Source organism: Thermobia domestica, chromosome 3 (assembly GCF_964235325.1).
Source record: "Thermobia domestica chromosome 3, izTheDome1.hap1.1, whole genome shotgun sequence".
NCBI lineage: Eukaryota > Metazoa > Arthropoda > Insecta > Zygentoma > Lepismatidae > Thermobia > Thermobia domestica.
The window spans coordinates 206,038,783-206,065,807 of record NC_137456.1 but is presented as its reverse complement, the minus strand read 5'-3'; the positions used below and the strand labels follow the sequence as shown (position 1 = coordinate 206,065,807).

The window sequence follows — 27,025 nt, the reverse complement described above, 5'->3', positions numbered from 1 at the left end:
CACCACAAGCTATTAGGACTCGAAATGGTTTTAACTATAAAGATCTACTACATCGTAATGGCACAGAAACTTAACCATTATGGTTATCTAACATCGCAAATAGATGCAGTACTCACAGGTAGTTCAGCTCAGTTCAACTCCAAACGATGTCCTTCCACTCTCCAATCTTAATCCCAACTCCCCGAGTCTAATCTCCGTCCTCAACCAGCACAACCCCTTTCCGGTTGCATATGATATGTCATATATTCCGGTGCTTCCTGGTTGTGGCGAAGAGCTTAGCTCAGATCTCTTTCTGCAATCTCTTACTTCTTATTTCCATATAGGAAAACTTCCTATAATTATGGTGTGATGCCGACGTTAACTGTTTTTATTTTTTTCTAAGCAGTATGAATATCACTTCCTTGTTTTATAGTAAACAACATAAATTAAAAAAACACATGTAAGGATTTTGGGTACTTTACATTACCCTGCCTCGAAATTTTGAGCACGATTCTATGTGCCAAGAAAAATGGATTACTGTCCACCTGTATAACCATGAAAAGAAAACAATAATTAAATTCTTCCATTAATCTTCGAACACTCTGTATATATAAAGTTTTCTTTTGACTCGTATGTATGTATATAAGTTCCACCACCAGCATTGTCCGTCACCAATAATATGAATATATATTGTTTGTATCACATGAGTATTCTGCTGACAAGGTAATATTACAATAAATGTAGGTTAATGTCACTGCATCCTGTCTGTAAGAAAGAAAAAAAAAAACACATTGTCACAAAACACTTCGCACTCTGAATGAAACAAAACACTCACTTTATTTCACTAGTTATTTCACTGTGAGTTTGTGTTTTTCGTAATCTGATCCTTGCTATACCGGAATACATGTTTACTTGGAGGTATGTATTCTGTCATATGTATTTAATTGTTTTTATCATTGAAGTCCTCACTTCGATAACTGGTAATAGTATTTAATACTCTGCAAGCATAGATTCCTCAGGATCCTGTTGTTCGGCTCAGTCCACGTGGTCCATTGTTGATATCTGACAGTGGAGATAAGGCATCTATGGGAAACTGCTACTGCTGCTGCTGTTCTTTTGTTGATGATTTTGATATGTTGTTGTGTAGGCGTGATCATTAAGTGTTTTTGTTTATGCGTGTAGTAAATACATTTATTTACACATATTAGGACAAGCACAACTGTTAAGTCTGCACCATTACTTAGAAGTAGTGAAATGAGTCCCTTTTTAATGTTTGAATAACACGAAGATAGAAGAAATCATTGACATACGATTAACATTAAGAATTATAGTAGGCGTAGAAGCCTTAATTGTTGGATATTCATTTAATGTATCATCATAGAGGTGTATCGAAGAACAATCTGCGGTTATGTGTAAATCTGTTTTTGAAGAAACATATTTGACAGATCGAATATGTGAATTTGAAACGTTATTTGGGGTTAATTTAATTTTGAATAATTTGTATATTATAAATGACAAAATTATTAAAATGATTATTAAAATAGTAATTATAGAGATGACGAAAGTATATAATTGCATTGTGGAGCGTACCTAGAAAGGCAAAAGAGTAAAAAGATTCAGAAAATGAAGTTGTTACTCGGTTATTCTTCTTTGAAATATGCTTAGCATAATTTTTTTTTAATAATAACCAAATATTCCTTTTTTTTTTTTTTTTTTTAATTAACTAGTTTCTTTGAAGGATGCTTTGCATACCTGTTGCCTAGTTAATCTGCTGTGAAATAGACTCTATTTGAAAATTTGCTTCGCAAAATTTATATTCATAGCCTACTCACGTTTCAATAACAATATTGTATATCATTGTTTATTTCTTTACTCATTTTCAGGCCTGTGAATATGATTATTTAGTTCAGTTACTATCTTATTCAGCTTGTACATTTTATTAACTAGAACTACAATAAGAATTAGTAATACAAATCCTACTAGTATAAAAATAATTCCAATGCTATAAGTAATATGAGTATCAAAGTGAGCCCATATTGGCATAGTAGGGTTCTCTGTCCAATTCGATAGTTGAGAAGAAAGGTTCTGTAATTTATCCAAGTAAAATTGGTTTCCTACATCCCATTGTAAAAATGAAAGATTTATAGGTAACTCTATGTGATGATATGTAACTTCTACGGTATGTCTACTATCTAAGATTATTTGATTTGCTATCACTGAATCGAACGCATTGTAAGATAAGAAATAAGCTCTGTGTTGATCGTCTGAATAAATTGAATAAACCGGTGTTTGGACATTTCTAGAGACAACATGAACAGTTGTTAATGCTGAAAACAAAATACCTACTGGGGTGTATAGATAAATAAATTTGGAGTTTGTAGTATACTTTAATATATAATAACGACTAATTAAAAATATTATGACTAAATATTGAAAAAAAATTCTTTGAAGATTTTTTTTTATTAATGCAATCACTCTAAGTTTGTTGAATGTCTATAAATAATAAATTCTCTAATTTCCTATATCGCGAAATAAGAAAGTTTTCGGCCTAACTAGCTTATCAAAGAAATAGAATAGTCCCAGGAAAGAAAAATAAGGGTATTGATTCCTTTGTGTTCGAAAAAGAAAACCGTAAGGCACTTACACTCACGGTGTCCGAGAAAGAGAGACTGTTATCGCGCAGTCTATTCGCACTTGCTGAGTGAACAAAAGAAATCAATACGAAAGGCTTTCACCAGATGACCTAATATCCCTAGTCTAGACTAACATATGATCATCATCTTTTCCCATATACCATCTCGATATTCGTCCAGTTGTTCTTGATTTCGCTTCTATTGGTGGTCATCTTTCGTTGATTGAAGATCTGGTTGACTCTCAAAGTTTCGGCGTGGGAACATCTTAAGTTGATAGTAGAAACTTGTTTCTTGTTTGGGCGTCTCTGTGTCCACCGGCGTCTATGGGTGTCATCTAGCGTCTTCGCTTGTCCTTTGGTGCTGATCACATCATTCATCATGTTTCTTAGTTGTAGATGTTGAATTGTTTCCATAGATGCAAATCTTGGAGAATTTTCTTCGTCCCATGTGTTGTGGAGCAAATTGCCTACTTTCCAGGCTAATGGGTGTTTATGTCTCAGCGTCTTCTTCTCTTACTGATGAAATCTTCTTTAAACATCTGATGTCCACTTCATCATGTTTGGCCTTATTCTTCTTATTTTGATATTCTATGACGATTTTGTTCGCACTGTTAGTGAAACCTACAACTGTAGCTTTCTTGTTATATTTGTGACTGAACACTTCTGGGATCCCTTTCTTTTTCTGATGGTCCTTCACTAAGACAACGTCCCCAATCTGGAATTCTGCTTGTTTGTTTTCTTGAAGAAACTTCTCCAGTTGCTTTTGATAATTCTTGATCATATTTTGATAAGCCTTTTCTCTTATCGTTTTCAAAACTTCAATGCGGTCTGCATTTTCGATGTTTTGCACTGGAGTCTGAAATTCATTTTCCAACAATGACCTTGGCTGATAAGCATGTAGCAAAAAGAAATTGCTAAATTTTGTTATTACGTTTGTAACATTATTTAACGAAAAGGTGAGTGCTGGCAAAAATAAGTCCCATGTGTGTCCTTTAGACGATACATAGTGTCGTAACGCTTGCTGAATAGTGTCTGCTGTTTTCTCCACCAAACCTAAAGATTCGTGCTGATTGACAGCTATGAAATTCAATGTGGTTCCCAACCTTTCTGAAAGTTCGGCCATTATTTTACTGCGGTGTCCGGGAAGTCTGTCCAAAAAAAATTTCTCTGGCAGACCATACTTGAGAAATACTTTCCGATATAACGAGTCAGCAATTTATTCTGCTGTTAAGTCTGTTAAAGCATCTGTTACAATATACCTAGTACAAAGATCACATGTGATGAGAATGTATTTGTTATGCTTTTCAGACATTGGAAAAGGGCCTACCTGATCGATTTGGATAGTAGAAAAAGGCTGTGATTGAGCATATGTCTGTGGTAACATTTTTGGAGGTTTAGTGACTCTCTTATTTAATAAACAGGATGGGCAACTTCTAACCTTGTTTCTAATGAACGTTTTCATGTGTGGAAAATAAATTCTATGCAATGCATAGTTATATTTTCTCGTTTGGCCTTGATGAGCAGAAGTTAATGGCGACTTATAAATTATATCAAACACTTTGTTTTGTAACTTAAAGGGAATACATAGTAAACGTTTGGCTACGTTTGCAAACTTATGTATTCGGTAAAGTTTTCCATCTACTAATTCATAGCATTTCGACATTCGTACTGCATTGGTGTTAGATGAAACTTCTCACGTTTCTAAATACTTATAAATATCTCTAAAGAATGTGTCCTCTCTTTGATAGCGGCTTATATCCTGTGGCTCTGTGAAATTCACTAAACATTTGTCTTGATCGATATTTTCTACTGAAAGATCTCCCGGCTGTACGGAAAGTAGTGTGTAACGGGTAAGTCCGTCAGCTATATTGAGCTCACTTATTACATGTATTGGCGTGAATTGATAGTCTGATATATAAAAATACCATTTCAAAAGTTTTGGTGGCAAATTCTTACTAGTCTTCAGAAATGTTAGAGCTCTTGAATCTGTCTTCAGATAAAAATGTCTTCCAAGCAGGAAGTAACGAAATGCTCGAAATGAAGCTATAATTGCTAGAAGTTCAATTTCTAAAACACTCAATTTTTTCTCTGATTCTGTTAACAAACGAGAGTAGTATGAGATAACATACCATTCACCTGAATTTTCATCATCTGTCTGCAGCAAAATTGAAGAAATTGCTGTCCTTGACCCGTCAGTATACAAGCACAAGGGTTTGTTTTGGTCGTACGGTGCGAGAGCGGGGGCTGCTAGTAATTTCTGTTTCAAAAGTTCAAAAATTTCTTGATGTTGAGCGGTCCATTCAAACCTTTCTCGTTTACGAACGAGCTTTTGAAGCAGCTCCGTGATTTCTGCATAATTGGGCAAAAATTTTCGAATATAATTACAAAGCCCTAAGTAGGATCGTAATTGTTTCGTATTTTTAGGTGGAGGATAAGTTTCAATAGTTTTCAAAATTCTGTCTGAAACTTCAAACCCAAATTTTGAAATTTTGTGTCCCAAAGCTATGATTGATTTCATGAGAAACTGTGATTTCTCTACCGACACTCTTAAACCATAGATTCTCAGTCTATGCAACAGTTGTTCTAAAACTTCTACAAATTTCTCTTCAGAATTTGAAAATAGAAATAGATCATCCACATATAAGGCTATATTGTCGGGCTGTAAATTAGCTAGTACAACTAACAGGAACGTATTAAAATAAAAAAAGAATTTACATAACCTTGTGGCATACGAAGGTATTCAAATTTTCCAAGATTTGGAATGCTAAATGATGTAAATTTCCTTGATTGAGGCTCTAATTCTATTGTGAAAAAGGCATTAGAAATATCCAAGTATCCGTAGTACAAGTGTCCTAACATAGTTGACAGTATTTCACTGACAGGAGGTAAACTAACACTATGATATAAAACTCGTGATTTCAGTTCTCTCAGATCAATAATCTTGCGCAGTTTTCCTGACGGTTTCCTAAGAAACATAACCGGAGAATTATAAGGCGAATTAGATCGTTGTATCACCCGTTGTTCCAATAACGTATTTATAAATTGCGTAACTTCCGATTTCAGTGCATGTGGAATTGGAAATTGTTTGCGTGAAAACGGAATTTCTGTGTTAAGTTCAATTTTACATTGAAAATGTCTTGCTTTTCCGATCCTGTTAGGATTCCACGTAAACACATCAGCAAAGCGGTAGCAGAGGTCTATTACTTTTTCTCTATATTCAGAACTGGCATCTTGACCAATAGACTGGCAATTTAGAAATTTGAAATAACTGTTGTCCTTCCCGTAATAATTCCTCATCCACATAATTTTCATCTATTGATTGGCAACATTGATTTGACTCTTCAATTTGAACGTCTTCCGCTTTTCCAATTACAAATTCTTATGAAGAACGACTTTTGTGACTAAAGGGTTAATAATTTCAACTACAGGTTCGTTTTTATTTAAAATAGCTCGCGGCACTTAAATTTCTAGTTTCTCAATTATAGACATGTCTGGCTCTAAAATCACTTCTTGACCTGATTTCGAATTAATACGTTTAAGTGGAACAATTATTCTTGTCCTTGGAGGAAGATACGTCCTCTTATGAATGACAAGCTTTGGATCATATGCCTCTGTCAACAAACAAAATATTGGCTCTGAAACCTGATGACCCGTATTACTCTGTTGTTGTGTGTTACGAGGAGGCTTTCCATATCTAAACAAAGATAGCATCTTTTTAAGGTAATCAACACGGGCGTTATGAAAAATAAAGAAGTCATTTCCTAAAAGAGCTTTCGGACCAAAATTTTCCACTATTCTGAACCTGTGATGAAAGGATCGACCGTTGATTAGAAATTTGATTATGGCTGTGTGTTTCAGCTCTATAGGTTCACATGAAACACCAACAACTTTCGTAATTTCCTGTGACAATTTAGTTTTAGGAGATAGCAATGATTTATCTAAAATTGATATTGTACTTCCGTATCTGCAATTATTTTTAATGATTTCTTTCTCAGTTGTATTGTAAATCTAACTATGTTCCCTTCAATTTCTAATGGAGTCTGTATCTCTTCTCCCTGAACATTCTTTTGTTTATATTGACGGTGTATACTAGTATTATTAATCTCTACGGGTGGGCCCTTTTTCTTGTTATCTGTACATCCACCGTCTGCATGTACAGTAGGGTGCATCGAATTTCCACTTTTTTTGAAATCAGCTTACCCTTAGTGATATTTTTTTGCGAAATGGCCTCCATATAACGTGTAAAAAATTGCAAGTCGATTGGTCAATATCTTTAGGTGCCACCAACGGCCAAAAGTTTTGAAATTTTGTTAAAAAATAAATGTTATTTAAAAAAATGTAAAATATCTAGTTTTATGAAATATGGTTATCCTATGTGGTTTTGTTTCTGTAAAAGGTCAATATTTTACGTGAAAAAAATTTCAGCTTGATGGGTCAAGTCATTCAGGTGCCACCTGTGGCTTAAAATATGGACAAATGTGTCCCTACTTTTTCATTTTTTTTAAATTAAGTAGCGTTGTTTTTGATTCATCTGGATCGTTAATTAGATAAGAAAGATTTTGTTTTACATCTGCAGCTATTTGCTTATTTCCAAACGTTAATGATGGAAATGACCCAGAACTCACCATGAGGAGGTGGCTGTAGTTCGAGTTCCGCCCACCCGTATATACTAATGTTGCATATGGTAGTGCAAGTCATATTGTTACTCTTTTACCTCAAACTGTTTTTCTTTTCTTTTTTGTATTACATTCTGGTATGTTTTTTCTTGATTGTAGTGTTGATAGGACAAATCTATGTTGTGCTTCTTGCCCACATACCGTTGATGCCGCTTCTGTCCCCAACTTCACCATTCTTTCTACCGCGCGAGTGTGACAGGGTAAGGATGTAATATATTCATTAGCCATTGGAGCCGTCTTTACATTTTCTCTTAGCTTCTGCAGGCTCAAGTGTTTTGTCAGTGGTGGCTCTATCAGCGTCATGTTGACCAATTAATCATATCACCAATTAATCATCATACACACGAATGAGCTCCCATTTCGACATTTGATTGAATTTATAGACGGCAAGTCTACTTTACCAAATACATTTAAAGGACCAATAGGATCAGCACTTCCAATCTGAGAAGAGTTGTCACTCCAGATTTTTTAGCCCGTTCCAGTAGACTGGGATCTCAACTTCACTGAGGATTCATTAAACATCGATCAAAAATATGTGCTGAATATCTGCCAACCGGTTTCTTCAGCAGAATGGCCCATTGAGTTAGCTCACATGAAGCCTGGTAAAATCCATCAAGGCAGATGGGTAATTACAGCAAATAGAGTCTTACGTTTGTGCGTAGGAACAAAAGAACCCACGAATGAATCTAAAACCATCGTCCAGTACATCATGATGGTCTACGCGCCACTCTGGTGTGCTGTGATCCGTAATACATCGTGTGCAGAAGAAGCTCGTCATTTGTGGCAACTCATCACGATTTCTCGCCACATGGAAGCGAAATACAGGAAAATAATTGATCCAGTGTTCGTAGAAATGCGTGGTACGGTCATCCTGAAAACCTACTTCTATCAATGTTGACTGACCAAGATGCTAACGTACGAGAGCTCGGCTGGAGGCGAGTCCTAAAAGCAAGACAAACGACCCAATCTGGTGATCGCGTACCGGTACGAGAATTCGTCATCCCTGAAATCAACTTAGAAGCGACAAACTATGTTGATATGATTAATTGGTCAACATGACGCTGATAGAGCCACCACTGACAAAACACTTTAGCCTGCAGAAGCTAAGAGAAAATGTAAAGACGGCTCCAATGGCTAATGAATATATTACATCCTTACCCTGTCACACTCGCGCGGTAGAAAGAATGGTGAAGTTGGGGACAGAAGCGGCATCAACGGTATGTGGGCAAGAAGCACGACGTAGATTTGTCCTATCAACACTACAATCAAGAAAAAACACACCAGAATGTAATACAAAAAAGAAAAGAAAAACAGTTTGAGGTAAAAGAGTAACAATATGACTTGCACTACCATATGCAACATTAGTATATACGGGTGGGCGGAACTCGAACTACAGCCACCTCCTCATGGTGAGTTCTGGGTCATTTCCATCATTAACGTTTGGAAATAAGCAAATAGCTGCAGATGTAAAACAAAATCTTTCTTATCTAATTAACGATCCAGATGAATCACAAACAATGCTACTTAATTTTAAAAAAATGAAAAAGTAGGGACACATTTGTCCATATTTTAAGCCACAGGTGACACCTGAATGACTTGACTCATCAAGCTGAAATTTTTTTCACGTAAAATATTGACCTTTTACAGAAACAAAACCACATAGGATAACCATATTTCATAAAACTAGATATTTTACATTTTTTAAAATAACATTTATTTTTTAACAAAATTTCAAAACTTTTGGCCGTTGGTGGCACCTAAAGATATTGACCAATCGACTTGCAATTTTTTACACGTTATATGGAGGCCATTTCGCAAAAAAATATCACTAAGGGTAAGCTGATTTCAAAAAAAGTGGAAATTCGATGCACCCTAATGTACAGACGTTGTCAGTTTAAATTATGAGTTCCCTGTACCTGATTCATTTGGGAAGGGTTTTGTACAGGAACATAATATGTTGTACCATTACTTTGCATGTGATGTACACCCTGCATTTGATTAAAACTAGGTACCTGTTGTACATGAGACACATTAGTATGGTGAAAACAATACTGGTTGTTATGATAATTTGCGCGTCCTGATCTAAAATTTCCACGACCACCACGGCCTTGAAAATTGTTATTTTTCCCTCTAAAATTGTTGTATTGAGTATTGTTTCTACCCTGATTATTCTTAAAATTGCCTCTCTTACTACTTCGAAAATTATTTCTGTTATTCTGATGGGATTGAGAATTGGTTTGCGCACAGTGAGTGTGACTTTTGCAAATCTGAAGAACCGCCTTTGATTCTAAGTGACAATTTTTCTATTTCTTTCTGTAACTGGTTAATGGAAGATGTAACCTCACTACTTTGAGATGATGATGAAAGTGTGTTTGTGTTCTGAGTTTCCGAGTGTTCAGCTCTGTGTTGTTGTTTCTCTACTAATTCTCTAATTGCTTTCCTTTTATTTTTCCTGTGCCTATGTGACGTAATCTCGTCCTCGGACTCGGACGAAGAACTGTCAGTAACCGTACATTCTGATTCAGAATCAGATGACGAACACCTACATTTCTCTTTTCTACACTTCTTCTTATACGCTTTCTTAATACGTGCATCTATTTCTCTCTTTTTCCTATTTCTAATTTTACATTCATTTGCTTCTAACGTATAGAGAGCCTGGATAAACGCATCTAAAGTGTCAAAAGACTCATAACCTAGGTGTTGAATATAATACGGTTTCAACCCTGCTGTAATGATTGAAATGATCTGCTCTTCTGTCAGAGTCGGAGCATGTTTGTCTACCATGAATAAAATATAAACAAACGACTGAATGGGTTCATGCTTTTTCTGAATCCTATTCTGTACGGTAGAGAAAAAATCTACACTATCTCTAGCATTCTTGAAACATTTAATTATCTCAGCTTTACAATTCGCGTAGGTTGTTTCATCTGTAATGTTCTTTCTCTTTAACAAAGTTCGCAATTGTTCTTTTAGTTTCCCTGGAAACGCGGTGATTATCATTTGTTTTGCTATTTTATCAGTCCAATTATTTAACCGTACACAATCATCATATTCATCAAAGAACTGCTGTATCGTGATTTTGTGTGGTTTAAATTTCGGAGCTGGATAATGAGAATTGTACACGTTAACAATAGGATTTTGAGCTCCCTGGCCTTCACTGTGTTGTCCCTGCATTTTCTTAGACTTATTGTATTTCCGTTTTAGGGGAGTGATTTTTACTTTTATTGGGATCTTTTTGTATCTTAACGTTTTAAAATGTCCGTCTGAATGTTCTGTATCACTGCTGGAAGTATTATTCATATCCTACATACGAACAGAAAATAAACCTTCGCATTGCGGCTAATTTTGCAACCTAAGCAAAGTACACTGACCATTAGTTTGTAAATGCAGCAAATTCCTATATGACAACAAGAATCTTGGTGTATTGTCCGTTTCTTTAGTAACAAGAGGAAATGAATCTCGCAAGACTATATAGCATTACAACAACTGACGTCTCAGCATACTATGAGAGAAAAAAAAAAAAAACAAACATGAAACTCCTTTTACTCAACTTAACAAACTGATGTTATCGTCTAAATAATTTAAACTACGCGTGATACGCTTCATTCCCATATGTATGAGGCATCGGAATCAAGCATGATGTATCTAATTTAATGTAACTTGAATGGCCTATAAAATAGGCGAGATCTCCGAAATCGAAACATATGTGGTAAATGACCATAATCTAATTAATGTTGTCCGGAATCTTAATTATACCCATAAATGGATAAAACCGGATGCTTCCACCATAACGTGTGCTACAAATTTCTAACTGGAATGATTTAGTATCTTAGAAACTTTTTATACTTGGGGGCAGAGCGTAGCACATCTGAAATTTGTAACACCGTGTATTTACACAACTCAAGGATGAATTTAACTAATCATCTTAGGATAAGAAATGAAATAATCAATTACTTTTGGATATTTTCGACATCACACCACAAGCTATTAGGACTCGAAATGGTTTTAACTATAAAGATTTACTACATCGTAATGGCACAGAAACTTAACCATTATGGTTATCTAACATCGCAAATACTGTAGATGCAGTACTCACAGGTAGTTCAGCTCAGTTCAACTCCAAACGATGTCCTTCCACTCTCCAATCTTAATCCCAACTCCCCGAGTCTAGTCTCCGTCCTCAACCAGCACAACCCCTTTCCGGGATTCCGGTGCTTCCTGGTTGTGGCGAAGAGCTTAGCTCAGATCTCTTTCTGCAATCTCTTACTTCTTATTTCCGTATAGGAAAACTTCCTATAATTGTGGTGTGATGCCGACGTTAACTGTTTTTATTTTTTTCTAAGCAGTATGAATATCACTTCCTTGTTTTATAGTAAACAACATAAATTAAAAAAACACATGTAAGGATTTTGGGTACTTTACAATATCTCTGAAATAACATAATTGAGCACCAAGGTTGGTCTATATGCTTCTGCACGTTTTCGCCCAAGGATTCACTTCCCGAAGTTATTTCTTGACACCATGTGTATATATATTATACTTGCTTATTTTCGAGTAAGAAGAACTACAAATGTTCGAGGGCCCTAGTTCCACTTATATTTATTACCATAATCTGAAAACGTTAGAAAATCGCTCACGTAGTCTAAATTATTGTGACATTACTACATCCGTTCTGTATTTTCTTGGTTGGTTTGGTGGGTTTAGAGTTTAGCGTCTCTTTCTTCATCGATCGTATAAGACACGTGAGCCTTTAGTGGAATCCAAATCCTTAGTGGTGTCGAAATTTCAAGGCTCTTCCACCGGGTATGGAACCCGAGATCCATGATCCAAAGGTACAGGAGATAGCCACTGGACAGACGAACGGGAAGGGCTGTTGTAATTTTGGAATGTTACTCAGTATGTTTATTCACAGGAAGATTGGTTCATGGGGTTCAATCGATCGTTTCTGTTAAATGGATCTTGAAGTAAAGTTGATTTTCATTATTACTTCCAGAGAACATTTAAATAGCTAATGTTGCCAGAAAGTAGAAGTAACTACCCTCCACGACTTTCAAATCCCAGTTACTAGAGGGAATTATGTAGTGTATATCCATGCAAACGTCTCATGCAAACTTAATGCTGCAACCAAAGGAAAGCTAAATTTCAACCATGAGCTGTATCGAATTGTTGATCCTGCTCTCCAAAGTATATACCCTCCCTATTCTCTACTGTTTAGGCAGCGTTATTACAAAGAGTTGGAACTTACTAATATGAAGTTAGTGACTAACAATAATTATCTAACTAGAGTTATTAGTAATGAAGAAATTGGCGTTCTCTAACTGATCTTTGCTTTCGCAGTATACATCATGCAGCAGGAAATCGCAAGAAGCAAATATTTCAAATTGTCATGTTCTTCCTTTATGATGATTACATAAAATCTTCTATCCGCTCTGCAGAAACGAAGGAAAGAAATGGGATGAGGGTGGCACCCCGCGGCGTTCTACCACACCCATTGGAAAAGGACTTAAGAGGAGGGAGGGAAATTTCTGCCTGTCAGTAGGACATCTGTTCGCAAAGATCAAATTGGAACACACAACTTTCAATATATAGTCCATTACAATGTTACTGAAAAAAAGTTCATTATTCTTGATCTACGTCATTAAGCGTGAAATTGAAACAACCATCTGATTTCTATTGCTTTTCTGTATGCATATTGAAAACTGTAAGTTGTTACGTACCATATTTCGTTAGATATTCATGAAGTAAAATTTAAATGTTATCTTATGGGGACGGAGAAACCAGTGGTAAAAGGCATAAGATCCTCTTAATGGAAAACATTAAAACCTTTCAAAGTTAAAAATTAGGAAATATCCCAAAGATTGTTGTTTCTCCGAAATTTGCTGAATGAGTTCTCGTAAAGGCGAAACTAAGCTACATCATTTTTTTTTTCAAAGAACGAATTCTTTAAAAAAAAAAATCCATAAAAATTGTTAGAGCCTTTTCAAGATAAAATTTGGGCGTTCCCGTAAAATGTTTCTGGAAATGCCATTAAACAGTTTTTCGCGAACTCTAAAACAAGATAAATTACTTGCTTGGAAGAAAAATTGCTGTAATTTCTGCAACTTTCGTTATGATCGTTTAAAGATAAGTTTCATCTGTTAAGAAAGAATTTCTCATTTTAAATTGTAGGAATTAGTAAACAAATTAAGATTCAACGCGTAAAATTGTTCGACTATAACTCAAATCAGCTCATTTCACTCCCTACTAATTTTCAGTCATGTTGCCATCTTGTAAAAGAAATTTTATCATAAAATGATCCGTAACTTTGCGTTATTAACTTTTCGTTTATTTGTTTGCTTAATTTTCAGATCTATGATATAATATTATTTCATTGAAAGTATGACTCATAAAGAAACATTCGTTTCTATTTTGTTCATAAATACCTAGTCGGTCCCTTCTTCCTTATTACGTAGATATTTTTAGTTGGTAGAAATCCAGTTATTATTTACGGATACTTACAGATAAAAAGATATTAACTAGAAACTATCGAGAACAAATGCACAACTTATTGAATCGACTACTAGCTGAACACGAGGCGATGAGTACTATACTCTCGAAAAAAAAAAAAAAAAAAAAAAAAACTTAATGGAAATCCAAAGAAAGAATCTTAGAATTCGTTTTCATTTGACGCATATGGTAATCGTATGGAAATATTAATCAAAAGTGTTTTCGACATCATTTGTTACCTTTATTTTTACAGTTATCGTTTGCTCTTCTGAATAGGAATGTCAGTGTGTTGGCACAAAGAGGAGTTTGCAGAAATAATGGTAGCCGAGAAGAATGGAATAATCCACTTGTACAATATTGAAACCCAGCAAGCAATAATTACATTTGATTCTGCGAATTCTCCTCTCATGGCTGCAGATTGGGCACCAATGAATAGTTTTAGGATTGCAGCTCTGGCAGCTGGTGAAATTTTGGTGTGGGATGTAAGAAGACCAAGGTAAATAATACCCATCAAATGATGTTATAATATTGTTAATAGTACTTAATTACTAGGAATATTTATATGTAATTACTTACCAAGAGATAATGAAACATAATCACTCGTATTAGTAAAATTTACTATAGATTCTCTTGGTTCACAACACTTCATCAAATGTTGAGGGGAAGAAGTAGGGAGATAATAAAATAAAAGAAAGATTAAGACACAGATCAATAGGTGTGCGTCGTCCCAGGGTTGGTCGTATTACAGTTCAGGTTACATGATAGTGTTACATGGCTGAAAGTAGATAATTTGTGGGAGGAATTGAAACTGTATATTTAAACAAATCAGTTTAGCTTGATACAAAAACGAAAGCTATGCCACCGTATGATAAGTGCAGGGGAACGTTGACACTATGATTTTAATTTACGAACAGAAATTTCATATACAGGGAGGGCTGCCAAACGTCTTCTTTTTCCCGAACTTTTTTTTTTTTTTTTCTGGAAATGAGTCCGAGCTGCTGTTTAAAATACTAGGGTCGTTCAACTGAATCCGAGACTTTTTTTTTCTACACAGGTTTAAAATCAATTCCTAGGGTGGAGGTGCTGTGTGCAGTAGGAACTGACAGCTGTCCTGTTACTGGTGGGCGGCACTTATTTTGCTCGCCAGTTCGAAGACCGTTATTTTCAAGATGACAGACAACAATCTGAATGTGTACAAGACAGAGAGTATGGTGGTGAAGGTTTTAGTGAATGAGGGCATAAAACCAGTTGGATTTACATAAGATTTCAGTCATAATACGGTGATAAGACGTAAGATATTTGAATGGTGCAGGCACTTCAAAACTGGCCGTACTTCCGTAAGTGACGATTCCGATCCTGGTGGATCTCAGCGCACAGCAGTCCTTCCTTGAAACATTCATAGGTTGAAAAACTGATCTTTAACAATCCTTTCATAACCTGCCGTGAAATTGCAAAGGTGTTTAATCTTCCATTAGGAGTAGTAAATATGACCATTTGCTGTCCCGAAAAGTGAATGCACGCTGGGTTCCTAAACGCTTTTCGGCTTTGACCAGTACAGAAAATTTGAGGTGTGCACTAGGTTCAAGGACCACAAGTAATTTATATCTATTTGGACCCAGTTCTAAAGAATTCCTTGGAGGTCAACATTTCAATAATGATGATGATGTGAATCAGACTCTTCTAGAATGGTTCAGATTTACTGACAAATCTATCTGTGCCAAAGTCTTCCAGGCGTTAGTTAACCACTGGGATAAATGTATTACTGTAAAACAAAAAGTTCCAAATTGACTTAAATGCCTCTCGTATATGATTATCTGTTACAAGTAATATTCTAATTGAGATTGCGCGAGTGCTGAACAAAATCAACCGCGTAACTATTAGTGAACTTGTATTTTGAGGTTGGTACTGCTTATGACGTCATACGATTTCACCTTTTATTTTTCCGTCGTGCATTTTTTGTATTGAGTTCATTGTTGCCACGTTGGGGGTAATTTTCACAGCGTAGAGATTTTTCTCGCGGAGAGGGACTGGAGGATTATATGATGAAATATCATCCCCAAAGATTATTGTTCTTTCATTGATAGCCTCCTTCAATAAACAATATAATTTGTCTTACTATTTTATCCACCATTGTTAGAGTGATTTAGAATGTGAAATAAACAAAGAAGTCGGACCTAAATTGTTTCAACTGATGATCCGTGATTATCAATAGGATCATCAAAGGATAAAACTATAATAGTAATTTTGCTTTGTACAGTTATAAATGTATTTATTGAACTATTAAACTATTTGCAGTCGTAGTAATGTGTCAAGATAGATGGCATTTAGAGTATTTTGTTTCAAGTACCAATACTTAAAATAAGTTGTCCTTTCTTTAGTTGCATGAAATTTGGCTACTCTGTATATAGGGTGTTCTTTCGTTTATATATATATATATATATATATATATATATATATGTGTGTGTGTGTGTGTGTGTGTGTGTGTGTGTGTGTGTATATATATATATTAACATGCAAACTACAAAAGGATGTATGTGGTTTGCGGCATCACTTTGTCTAATATTTCTAGTTTCTGCCGCTGCACGGTACAAACATCTATGTTACCTGATCATAGGACTATAGTTAATTATTTGAAAAATGACATCCGTACAGAATAGAGTGAAGTGCTTATTGTGAGAATGTGGGTGCAACCACCATCGCATATTAACAGCATAAAGGAGTATTTATACAAAGTGCATTAAAACTGGAAGCATTAAATTGTGATAGAAGTGGCAGACCAGGCTACTAAGGAACGGGTGACTTTAATCCCACGGAAATCGTCACATCAGTGAACTTGATATCAGGATATACCGAAGTTCGCTGTGTTAAAAATTTTACTCAAAAGCCTGTAACTATATGCATAAAAGGCGCAACTTGTTCAAGCCCTAACAGAACTGTTCTTGACGCCCAGTCTTTACCCGTAACATCCTAGTAATAATTACATCAATTACCTGAAATTAGTGTATTTTTCAGATGAAGCAACGTTTTACACTTCGGGTATAGTAAACAAACATAATGTCCATATTTGAGGTTCTGAAAACCCATACGTGGTTTTAAAACACGAAAGGAACATGTGGTCTGAAATGGGGCATGACAGAATTATTGGACCACTGTTTCTCCATAAAGCTATTCTCACGGACACATTGGTGAATTACGTAGCATCCCAATTACAAGAACATAAGCTTTGTAAGTGTTATTCAGCGATTGGTTGCGGCGCCTCCACATTGGAATACACTTGTTTCTGTATTTTTCAAGAACATTTTGGATTGTGAGAAATGGATCAGTATTTTGGCTGCCGCGAACTGCAGACATAGTACCCCTTGGTGTCTGTCTTTGGGGTTATGTTAAGGATACGGCCTATATAACACGTGAGACAGATAATCGCACACTGACAGAAAGAATAGTGGATGCAGTAGCAACAATCACAGAGCACATGAAGACATGAATATAAATAAAATACTTACTTGATGTTCTGAGAGTAACTAATGAAACACTTGTTCTCTAATATATATATATATTTTTTAAATGCTTTTTGAGTTTTCCTACAGTTTGCAGCAAACCGCGTGGTTTCTGCCTTTCGCAGTTTACCTGATATTACACATTTAAAAAAAAATCAGGCACAGACTGTGTTCACCCTGTACTTCATTCTCCTAACTATTTAATACTAGCATGTTGATACATCATACAAAAGTCAATTATTATTTACAATTAACTTAGCATAATTGTCTTAAAACATATTCTTCGCAATAATTAATCCAGCTAGGGATATATTGTAAGTTAAACCATGTACATATTAGGAATAGACCAGCCGCCACTCCGGGACGAAGCGGAATTTATTCAGAACAGCAAATAATAGGAGATAGAAAAATGGCAATATCAATCTTTTTTATTATTTATCTTAAAATGTAAATATATAAAATTTATATTAAGATGGTTATCTTTGCGTGAAACTGTTAATGTAATCGAAGGACAGAGGCACGGTCAACAATGTATATATTCGTGAATCATTAAATATGAATCAATTAAGTGATGTTGTAGTCCATGATGTTGCCTCTATCAGCCAGAATTTACGAACGAAAACTGATAAACTGATTACCTCAGAATTTGAACAGTTTAATATTAACATTGTAATTTATCAGATAAATAGAAACCTTTTGGGGGAGGGTAGAATAATATAATCAGAAGAATATTTCAAAAGAAAACCACAGACAGACATATAAATAATAAATCTGCGATGACCCTATTGTATTGTATTGTGCTAGCCATTTATTTAAAAAGCAGAGTATATCATAGATAAACAAATATATTTTAAAATTGCAGTTTTATCCTTCATTCTTTTCTTTTCATGGAAATTACATTCTTCTTTCTTAGTTTACAAGTGATTTTTAACATTACATTACATGGTTAAACATTTTCAGGCGTGAGTATTTTAATACAATTAAGGAAAAAGGCATTGTGAATGATGAATATAATCGTTTATTTTTCAAGGTCGATTATCTGTTTTTGTTATCCAGTCATATACCACGTATTCTCCAGAAATGGTGGGATTTTACGTTTATATGATAGTTATCTAGGGCATGCGATAGTTTTCTGTAGTCTCTGCGACATCGTCGAGAGATTGGAACTGCAAGAAAAAATTTCGAGAGCTACCATAGCAATAGCCCATCAAGTGCAAGCCCCCGGGCGTGAAAAATAAGTCAATACACCGGCTCTTCCCTCCTTACGACGCACACAATGCAAGAATAGTATATATAGAAATCATAGTTGAAGAGTTGTAAAATAGCCTACGATTCCAAAGGAAAATGTAAATACCAAACCTACTCATACTTACATGTGCTGTGATTGGACTCCACACACACACACACACACACATACAAATATTGTAATTATCATTTGCGATGCCAAGTTTATGCATACATACTCGTGGAATTTTCAAATATTTTGCAAAAGTACACAGTCTTAGTTATGGAAGGGTTTAGTTCGGAAAGCGTTCAGTGAATTCGGTCCCCGGTAGACTTCTGAAACTTTATGTACAATTTGACGCTCCCCACATACATATAAATATGGTTAGCAAATGCATCTTTGACTTGGGATTCCGCTGTTCAACTCGCGGTAAGTGTGCGGGTGTTCTATATTAAACAGTAGGTTTACACCTTGGTGCTGAAAATAAATGTTCGAATTAATTACTCATTTGTTTTAGAAATGATCGAAATCGAATATACACTTGAATTTTAGTGCATTATGTCTCTGTTTTATGAGTTACTAAATTCTATAAATGTACGAGAAGTATAGTTACTTAGTTAACTTTTCACTATTGCTTTTAGTAAATGCATATGTTATTTTTTTAATATGTGTGTAATCGAATAATTTTTAGAGTTACTAAATTCAAATTGAAGAGATAGGTTGAACAGTGTTTGTAACATCAATTGCTTACCACTTTTTAAATAATTTGAATTCTTTGTGCTGAGTGAAATATTTAAAAATAAGTTCAATAGTTCAGTATGTAAGTCATATTTGGAAGAGTAAAAATGCACTTTGTTGCTATTTTTCCTGTAACATCTGTCTCTGTCATCAGAATTTAAAGAATGCCCTCAAAATGAAAAATCACCATGGCCCCAAATATGGGAAGAAGGGGATGTGGCGGGTACGAGAAGGAAAACTGGTTTCGCTGCCATTGCTGATGTGATTTCCCTCTCATAGAATTGTGGATCCGCCACTGCAAGTAAGGGCAAATCAGTTGATAAACTTCGATTTTAATAATTTGTATATAAGAGGCACAACAGACTAGCAATCCTAAAGAAATGTTGCTTTAAAGAAATATTTAATATTTTCTACTATATATTCAGAATACATATATTTTGCCAAGTTATTTTGAAGTCACAGTATTTGTTGATAACTGGCCCATCCATTTTTTGTCTTAAGATCAATATTTATACCTGTTTTACGTCACCAGGCCGAATTTCTTCGTTGATGACGAAAGTCATACAATCTTCATGTTCATTTTTACCCTTCCATAATAAAGACAAGGATATGAATGGCAAAAGAAGCCTTTAGAAGCAAGAAAAATGTATTTTGTGGATCTTTGAATGTAGAGTTAAGAAAAAGACTCATAAAATGTTTCGTATGGAGTATTGTATTTTATGAGGCAGAAACATGGACATTACGCAAAGCGATAAAAAAACAACTGGAAGCTTTCAAAATGTGGATGTGGAGAGGAATAGGGTGAATTAACTATGTCGTGCGGAAACGAATAAGGAATAGTTGGGAAAAGAAACGAAAACTTAGATGTAATTGAACAGAGGAAGAGAAACTAATTGGGACATTGGCTGAGATAGAGCTGTATCATGAATGACGTGCTAGAGGGTATGGTACCAGGAAAAAGAGGGAGAGCGAAAGAGGCTACAGTTAATGGACGGTATTAAAACAGAAAAATCGTATGTGTAGACGAAGAGGTAAGCTGGAGACCATAGTGCATTGAAAGTTCCCAGTTGTGGCAAGTGGTCTCCCAATAGTGGGAGAATACATATGATGATGATCATAATAATAATGATACAGAAATTTTAAGCTTGCAAGAGACTCACTATCATAAAATTCGTTAAGTTTACAGTTGTTCTTTACGCATTTTCGCTTTCATTTCACAAATAAAATTACAGAAAAATAAATGTTTGTCAATAAAGGTAATTATCATCTATAAATAAAATCAATACAATAGCAAACGGAACATATAATAATAAATTGAAAACGTGTCAAATTAAAGAAAACAAAATAGAAAGGGCCGGTAACTCGAGACTTTGCAGTGGATATATGTATGAATAATGCTCATTAATTTAGTTGGTCCAAAATCTTCATTTGTGAAAAGCAACTTTATGAAATTGGAATCTACCGGTGCTGAACACAAGTTATTTTCACAATTTACATTATGTACGTACAAATGACGTTGTGACAAAGTCTTTGAGTATGCACTTGAAAGAAAACCCGACAAGTTTGTAGCAACAGTATTCTTCTGTTGATTTTTGTTGTAGTACAGGCGCAGAAACCAATATAATTGTTTAGATTATTTGTAATAAAATAGATAGGAATGACTTCTTAAAATATTTTGTTTTTAATAACTTAGGTAAATTTTGGAGTGGTAATCTGCGTAGACAGACTTGAAAACTAAATATGTCTACTTAATTACGTTGATGCCTTTAGTGTGTATTTAGTCCAAACAATCATATAGTCCCCTAGTACTTTCATTTTAAATTTCATATTTACCTATACTGGGATTCCTTTTATCTCTGATTTTTTCTTTCTTTGGAAGCTATAGTCAAAAGGAGAAAATAACAGTTATTTTCACGCGTATACATTCCCTTAATCTCTGTATTGCATTCAGTACCTTGAAACGTTGTTACTACATAATATATCTTCCTATTTAGTATATATAGATATAATAGCGTTTTAGTATTATAGATTTAATAGTGTTTTCATTGTTTTATTTTTTGTTATGTAAGATGCTTGTTACCAAGATTACTTAATATTTTAATTACAAGATTATTGTCAATAATTGATGGTCGGACAAGAGCACTAATTAGTAGTAACTTGTGTTACGACTTTAGTAATTTATAATTGCTTTGTGAAACACGTATCAGATAACTTTACAGATGAAGGCCTTGGTAAATTCCCGAAACTGTAACGCACGTATCAATGTTGTTAGTATTACATCAGATTTTCTTTATTCACATTTGTGAATAGTTCGTAAGCTAGTGCGAATAGTATTAAATGTTTATTTATGTACAAATAACTTTTTTTTTTTAAATAGCCTTTCTGTTGAGAAGAGGCCAGTGCATGTGGAAGGTGGTCGATATCTAAAGTTTGCGAAAACAAGTGACAGTTACTTTGCTTCTGTTGGAAGACCCGGAAATCAGCTAAAAGTAATGAGTATTAATGCAAAATATCCTATTATCACAGCCAGTTTGCAGGTAGGAGTACTTATTTCGTAAAGTTTGTAATTTTTTCTTATTCAGATGTGGACAAATTATTAGCAAAATGGGCAATTAAGACGTCTTAAAAAAAAAAAAAATTCTAAACCTAAGTGTATAGGACTAGTTATTGATACTGTATTAAATCAATACTTGATATAACCCATCCCTTGTCTACAATTAAGGCTTCAAATATTTCTATCATGATTTCTATCCATGTTCTGTGTAAGTTTGAAAATTCAGCGTCCTCTCTCTAAATGATATGGATGTCCTGTCAATTAGTTTTTTTTTTTTTTCTTTCTTTCTTTCTTCGTCGTAGATCATTTAGCTTCGATTTTGATGTCAGCATGTGTCTATAACGACTTGATAGGGTTCATGCCTGGACTGTTTCCCGGTCGTAAATGTTCATATCTCAGTTGAAGGTCTGTTGTTGAATACAGAAATGCCCCTAAAAACAAGTTCCTCGCGCATAGCTTTTAAACAGTGACAAAGCGCACAGTCCTGCATAAGTATTTCATCAATAGTTGGAAACCACTCATTCATTTTGGCACCTCATAGGCCCTGATGATCTCAGTTTTTACTGTGCATACTTCTTCTATAATATGGATTTTGCCTGAGCCGTACACCAAACAGCATTCCAGATCTTCATTTGAGTAGAATAGTTTACCTGCGGTAGGTCAAGTTTCTTTTCAAGGCTTCTTTCTATTCAAGCTCGTCTTGTATATTACGGTCTATTTCTCTGCATAAATAACAGTTGTATCACTGAACACCACGTAACAAAAATACATGGTATTTATTTTATGCATTTGTGAAATAAGACTAAAACAAAGAATTATCTAAACTATCCAATTCCAGTAAATGACTCATATTAAATGTAAATTATTGCACTGTATTTATTTACCTTTCTGTATTACTTAATAGTCTAGTCTCGGTATAACTTAGCTCATTGAAACCATTTCTCCGTCATAGCTGGGATAAATTTCTTGTTCGTTACGAGAACGCCATACTTTCAAGCTACTTTAAGATATCCTCCACACACTCCTTGACGAATTTTTTTGGTCATATTCATCCCCCACAGATTTGTGTTGTGTTAAGAATAATTCTCTGTTCTGAAGTGTTTTCCTTAACAAAAGTCTATCAGGAGCTTATGTTGTAGTTCACTTTAGTCCAGATTTATTCTTATACTGGACTTAGGGGTTGTTTGATTCTTTCAGTTCCTTATTAACATGATTAACACATGATACACCATCTTCAATATTTTGCTTATTTCAGTCTGAATTTTATTTGTGAACGTCAGTAACATCTCAATTTTTGCCCGTATCGTATAGTATTTGCCTTGCTTATTTCCACAGAATTTTGTCTTGTCCAATTTTGGCCAGTGCTACCTGCTTCTATATCTTTGGACCTCCTGATTTCGATAAAGCCTCTCTCCAATCCTCATTTAAGTGGCTTCAACTTGGAAAACTGCTTGCCGATGAGCAACTATGTGTACAACGTACCAGAACATAATATAGGTAAAAGTAAGTGTAAAAAAAGATGCAGTTATTACGTAATTTGCTTCATAAGGATTTAAAACTTATCTGAGAATCCCATTGTCATAAAAGGTTATCGCCGCTGATTTCAACCATACCTACACGCCAGCCTGAAGGTCTGCGTCGTCATCAAAGCACTGCGTTGCGACCCAGGCCTTTAGGTGGGGAAACAACTCGTAGTCACTTCGTGCGAGATCCAGGCTATGTGGCGGATGGTCGAAACCTCGCAATGAAAAGCCTGGTAAGTGTCCCGGAATCCTCTTGGTGAGTATAGGCGAACGTTGTCATGAAATAGCACGACTTTTGGATTCAGTTTTCGTCAGCGTTTGTTTTGAATTGTTCTTTGCAACTTCTGTAATATCTCACAATATTTTTCAGCAGTAATTGTTGCACCACATTTCAAAAGGCCTACTAGCAGTACATTTTCACTATCCCAAAACACAATAGCCATATGTTTTCTTGCAGACATGTTTTATTTTTTTATTATTATTATTATTTTTCTTGTGAACTGGTGTTTCCCACTTCATGGACTACTTTTTTGTTTCACAATTAACGTTCTTACCCCAAGTTTTGTCCCCAGTAACGATACCATCAAGAGAGGAATCACCATCTTTGTTGTAGACCTCAAAGGAATTTCAAGGTGGCTGCCATCCATTCAGTTTTGTATTCCTGTCAAAATTATCAAAGTCATCTTTCACAAAATTTACGGTAGCCTAACTTTTGGATCACAACTTCATGCAATAAGTGACATTTGCAGAAACTGAAGCTGTAGCTCTGTTGTAAAACGGCAATTTTCACGAATCTTGTCATTGATATTTCATGATCAGTATTTTGAAAAGGGCTAAGAAGAAAAGAAAGAGAAAAAGTAAAAGAAAGAAATAAAGCTCCGCTTGTAACAAAAAAGGAGGAAAGCCCTGTATCGTGCAAATGAGATGCATGGGAATGAGTCGTAAGTGGGGACCCTTCACCCTTTGGTGGTGGGGGGGGGGGGATATTCATGAAACTATCAGCTTATGTCTAATTATATAGGAATATATAATCCATTTCTGACTTTCGAACATATAAGATTCAATCAAAATGAAAAGACTTTTATATCGGACTTCCGAAGAAAAATAAAATAAAATAAATACATGACCGTGTTTATTATATATAGAATTCCCAGTCACGACCCCCTTTTCAGTTTTATTAAAAATAGAAGAAGTAAAGAAGAGAAGAGAAAGATGGGATAGGAAGAAGGAAAAAAAAGGAAAGTAAGGAGATGAGGAATAGTGAGAAGACGAGGAAAGTTCAGTTTAATAGTTTATTCAATATTTCCGAAAATTCTTGACTAGTATCCAGTACTTGAAGTATAAATGATGAAGTGGACGGCATGCTAGAATTGACCACAGAGAAGAACCAAAAAAACATCAAAGTAACACACATATTTGTCGAAGATTTTGACTTTCAAAGTTCTCCCATGATGATCATTCGTTCTGGCTATTTTTGCCCTTTTTGCTTCCTTTATAGAGCCAACTTAAATTGAGTTAGTATTGACTTTTCAACGACTTCAATTGTCAACTACCATTAATTATAATAAGTCACACATATATGTCAAAGAATTGGTGCACTTAATACTAAATCTACATTTCACTCACACTCACATTCATACAGGACAATGTATACTTCAGGTTGCATTTAATTGAATTAAACTAACCTAACTACATTTCTATAGACATTTATTACATTCCAAGAAAACTTAGTTTGACATAACAGGAAAAAGTTTGATACATGAATTAAAAAAAATATATATAATAATAATAATATGGTTCATAGGCATGCACAGAAATCTGTTACTTTCAACAATATCGAATAACACATTTCTCTTTGTAGATACATTAAAAGTTGGATTACGTTTAAAAAAATCGACAAAACGAAAGAAGGAGAGAGAGAAAAAAAACAAAGGTTAACATTGAACATATTTAAGATTCAGTACGAAACGAGTACATATCAATGCGAAAGAAGAAAGAAAAAAAATTTGGTTAATCATTTAAAAAAAAAAAAATTAGTAGTTTTTTCTATTGAGTCTCTATCCCAATTGGGGAAATTTCGACAATTTTATGAGTCCTTTTTCTCACGTCGATAATAACTCCTTTATCAACTCTCTTTATGCACTATGATTGGCGTCCATGAGAGTAGTTTGTCGTTTGTCTTAACTACAGACAAAAAGTAGTTGCTTCACATTACATATATTTTTCATTTCGTCACTTGACGCACTTGGTATGAAAATTCAAAATTTCTCGAGATTTAATATATCGAATCCAGTCCCAAACATTGGGAACATATTTCCATTCTACTATACAATATCTCAATGGAGCTAGGTCTCTGGACCTATCCTAGGTCCTGTATTTACATTACGAAATTATTAATCAAATTCAGTTCAAATTAAGATTACTGAATTTTATTCCTGGTCTAGATCGTGGAGTCAAGAGATTCAAGTCACTGAACTGGCGAATGACAAATAGTTATGTTTCCAGTCGTAGGGGAAGGATTTGGGGCACACTGTTTCATGATTCACTGATTTCGTTATGGTTTCACAAAATAACTTTAGGTACGGATTAGGGTTATTTTTACGACCTGTTACTTGTTCTATTTACATGCAACATTTAACATAGTATTAAAAGTTTAATAGTTACGAACATTAATAACAAATCCGTAAGGTGTTATTTATTACAAGTTACGCGGTAATACTCTACAATCACAACAAGTTGGTCAGTATCGGGTGTCAAAAATCTATATATATTCACATTACTCAATATAATAAATTTTATTCTAATATCAATCTTAGTATTTCGTCGACACTTAATTTTCTACATAACCTTTTCATATTCAATAAGTATTCACATTTTCTTGGCTCAAAACAAAACAAAACAAAAAAAAAAAAAAAACCCTAACAAAAATTCTTTTCTTTTAATAAGGTTGCAACATTGAAATGTGTATATATAAACCCGATAATCAATAATAATTCAATTTACTAAGATCCGCGTATAGAGAAATGGTTGATATTATTTAATAAGTTGACACAAGAAGTGAAAATACAACAAATAGAACAGGCACGTAAGTTTTCAAACGATGTAATCATACATATATAAATGTATATACAGAGAAAGAAAAAATATCAAGATTATTTGAAATTAGTGGGCCCAAACTACTAATACATACACACCATATAACCAATCAATAGAAAGAAACCAGAAGTCAGTAATCAATGAGTATAGTTTGTACGATCGATGAACAATAATCAAGTTTCTGGGGATCTGAAATCGTAGTGTACCCTCTCGTCAGTCCTTCCCATGGTGGGTTGAGTATCGTGAAAAACGGTCCTAAGTTCTGAAATACCTGAAATACCTCCACGAATTGTATCCCTCGATGTCTCAGTTAGTACATACGATCGAAAGAAGTGATATGAACATTGTATGTTTTCATGAGTTTCAGAACCGGGGGGAGGTTCAAAAAAATCTTGAAGTAAGAAGGAAGAAAGAGACAAGATAGAGAAAGTGGTGTCAACGAAAGGGGGAAATTTGAGGTACTACTCACTACACAGACGAGTGATCGAATTTAAACATATAACAACTCACAGCCAAAAATATTCACATATGCCGAAAGAGGGTGGCTTACTTAAATACGTAGTGTCGAAAGTTATCTCCAAGCCCACAACGAGCCCGTGGCCACAAGGGATTTTTCAGA

The 27,025-nt window shown here is 34.7% G+C and overlaps 1 protein-coding gene across 3 annotated transcripts in view; it reads left to right on the top strand.

The window, feature by feature from the left end:
* The window catches only part of Nup37 (nuclear pore complex protein Nup37), a 103,604-nt gene that overhangs the window by 53,951 nt on the left and 22,628 nt on the right, over positions 1 to 27,025 (top strand). For all 3 annotated transcript variants that reach the window (XM_081752123.1, XM_081752121.1, XM_081752122.1), the window contains 2 exons: positions 14,050 to 14,269; positions 21,611 to 21,770. In XM_081752123.1, the coding sequence (XP_081608249.1) occupies positions 14,050 to 14,269; positions 21,611 to 21,770 (380 nt within the window). The remainder of the gene's footprint in view (positions 1 to 14,049; positions 14,270 to 21,610; positions 21,771 to 27,025) is intronic.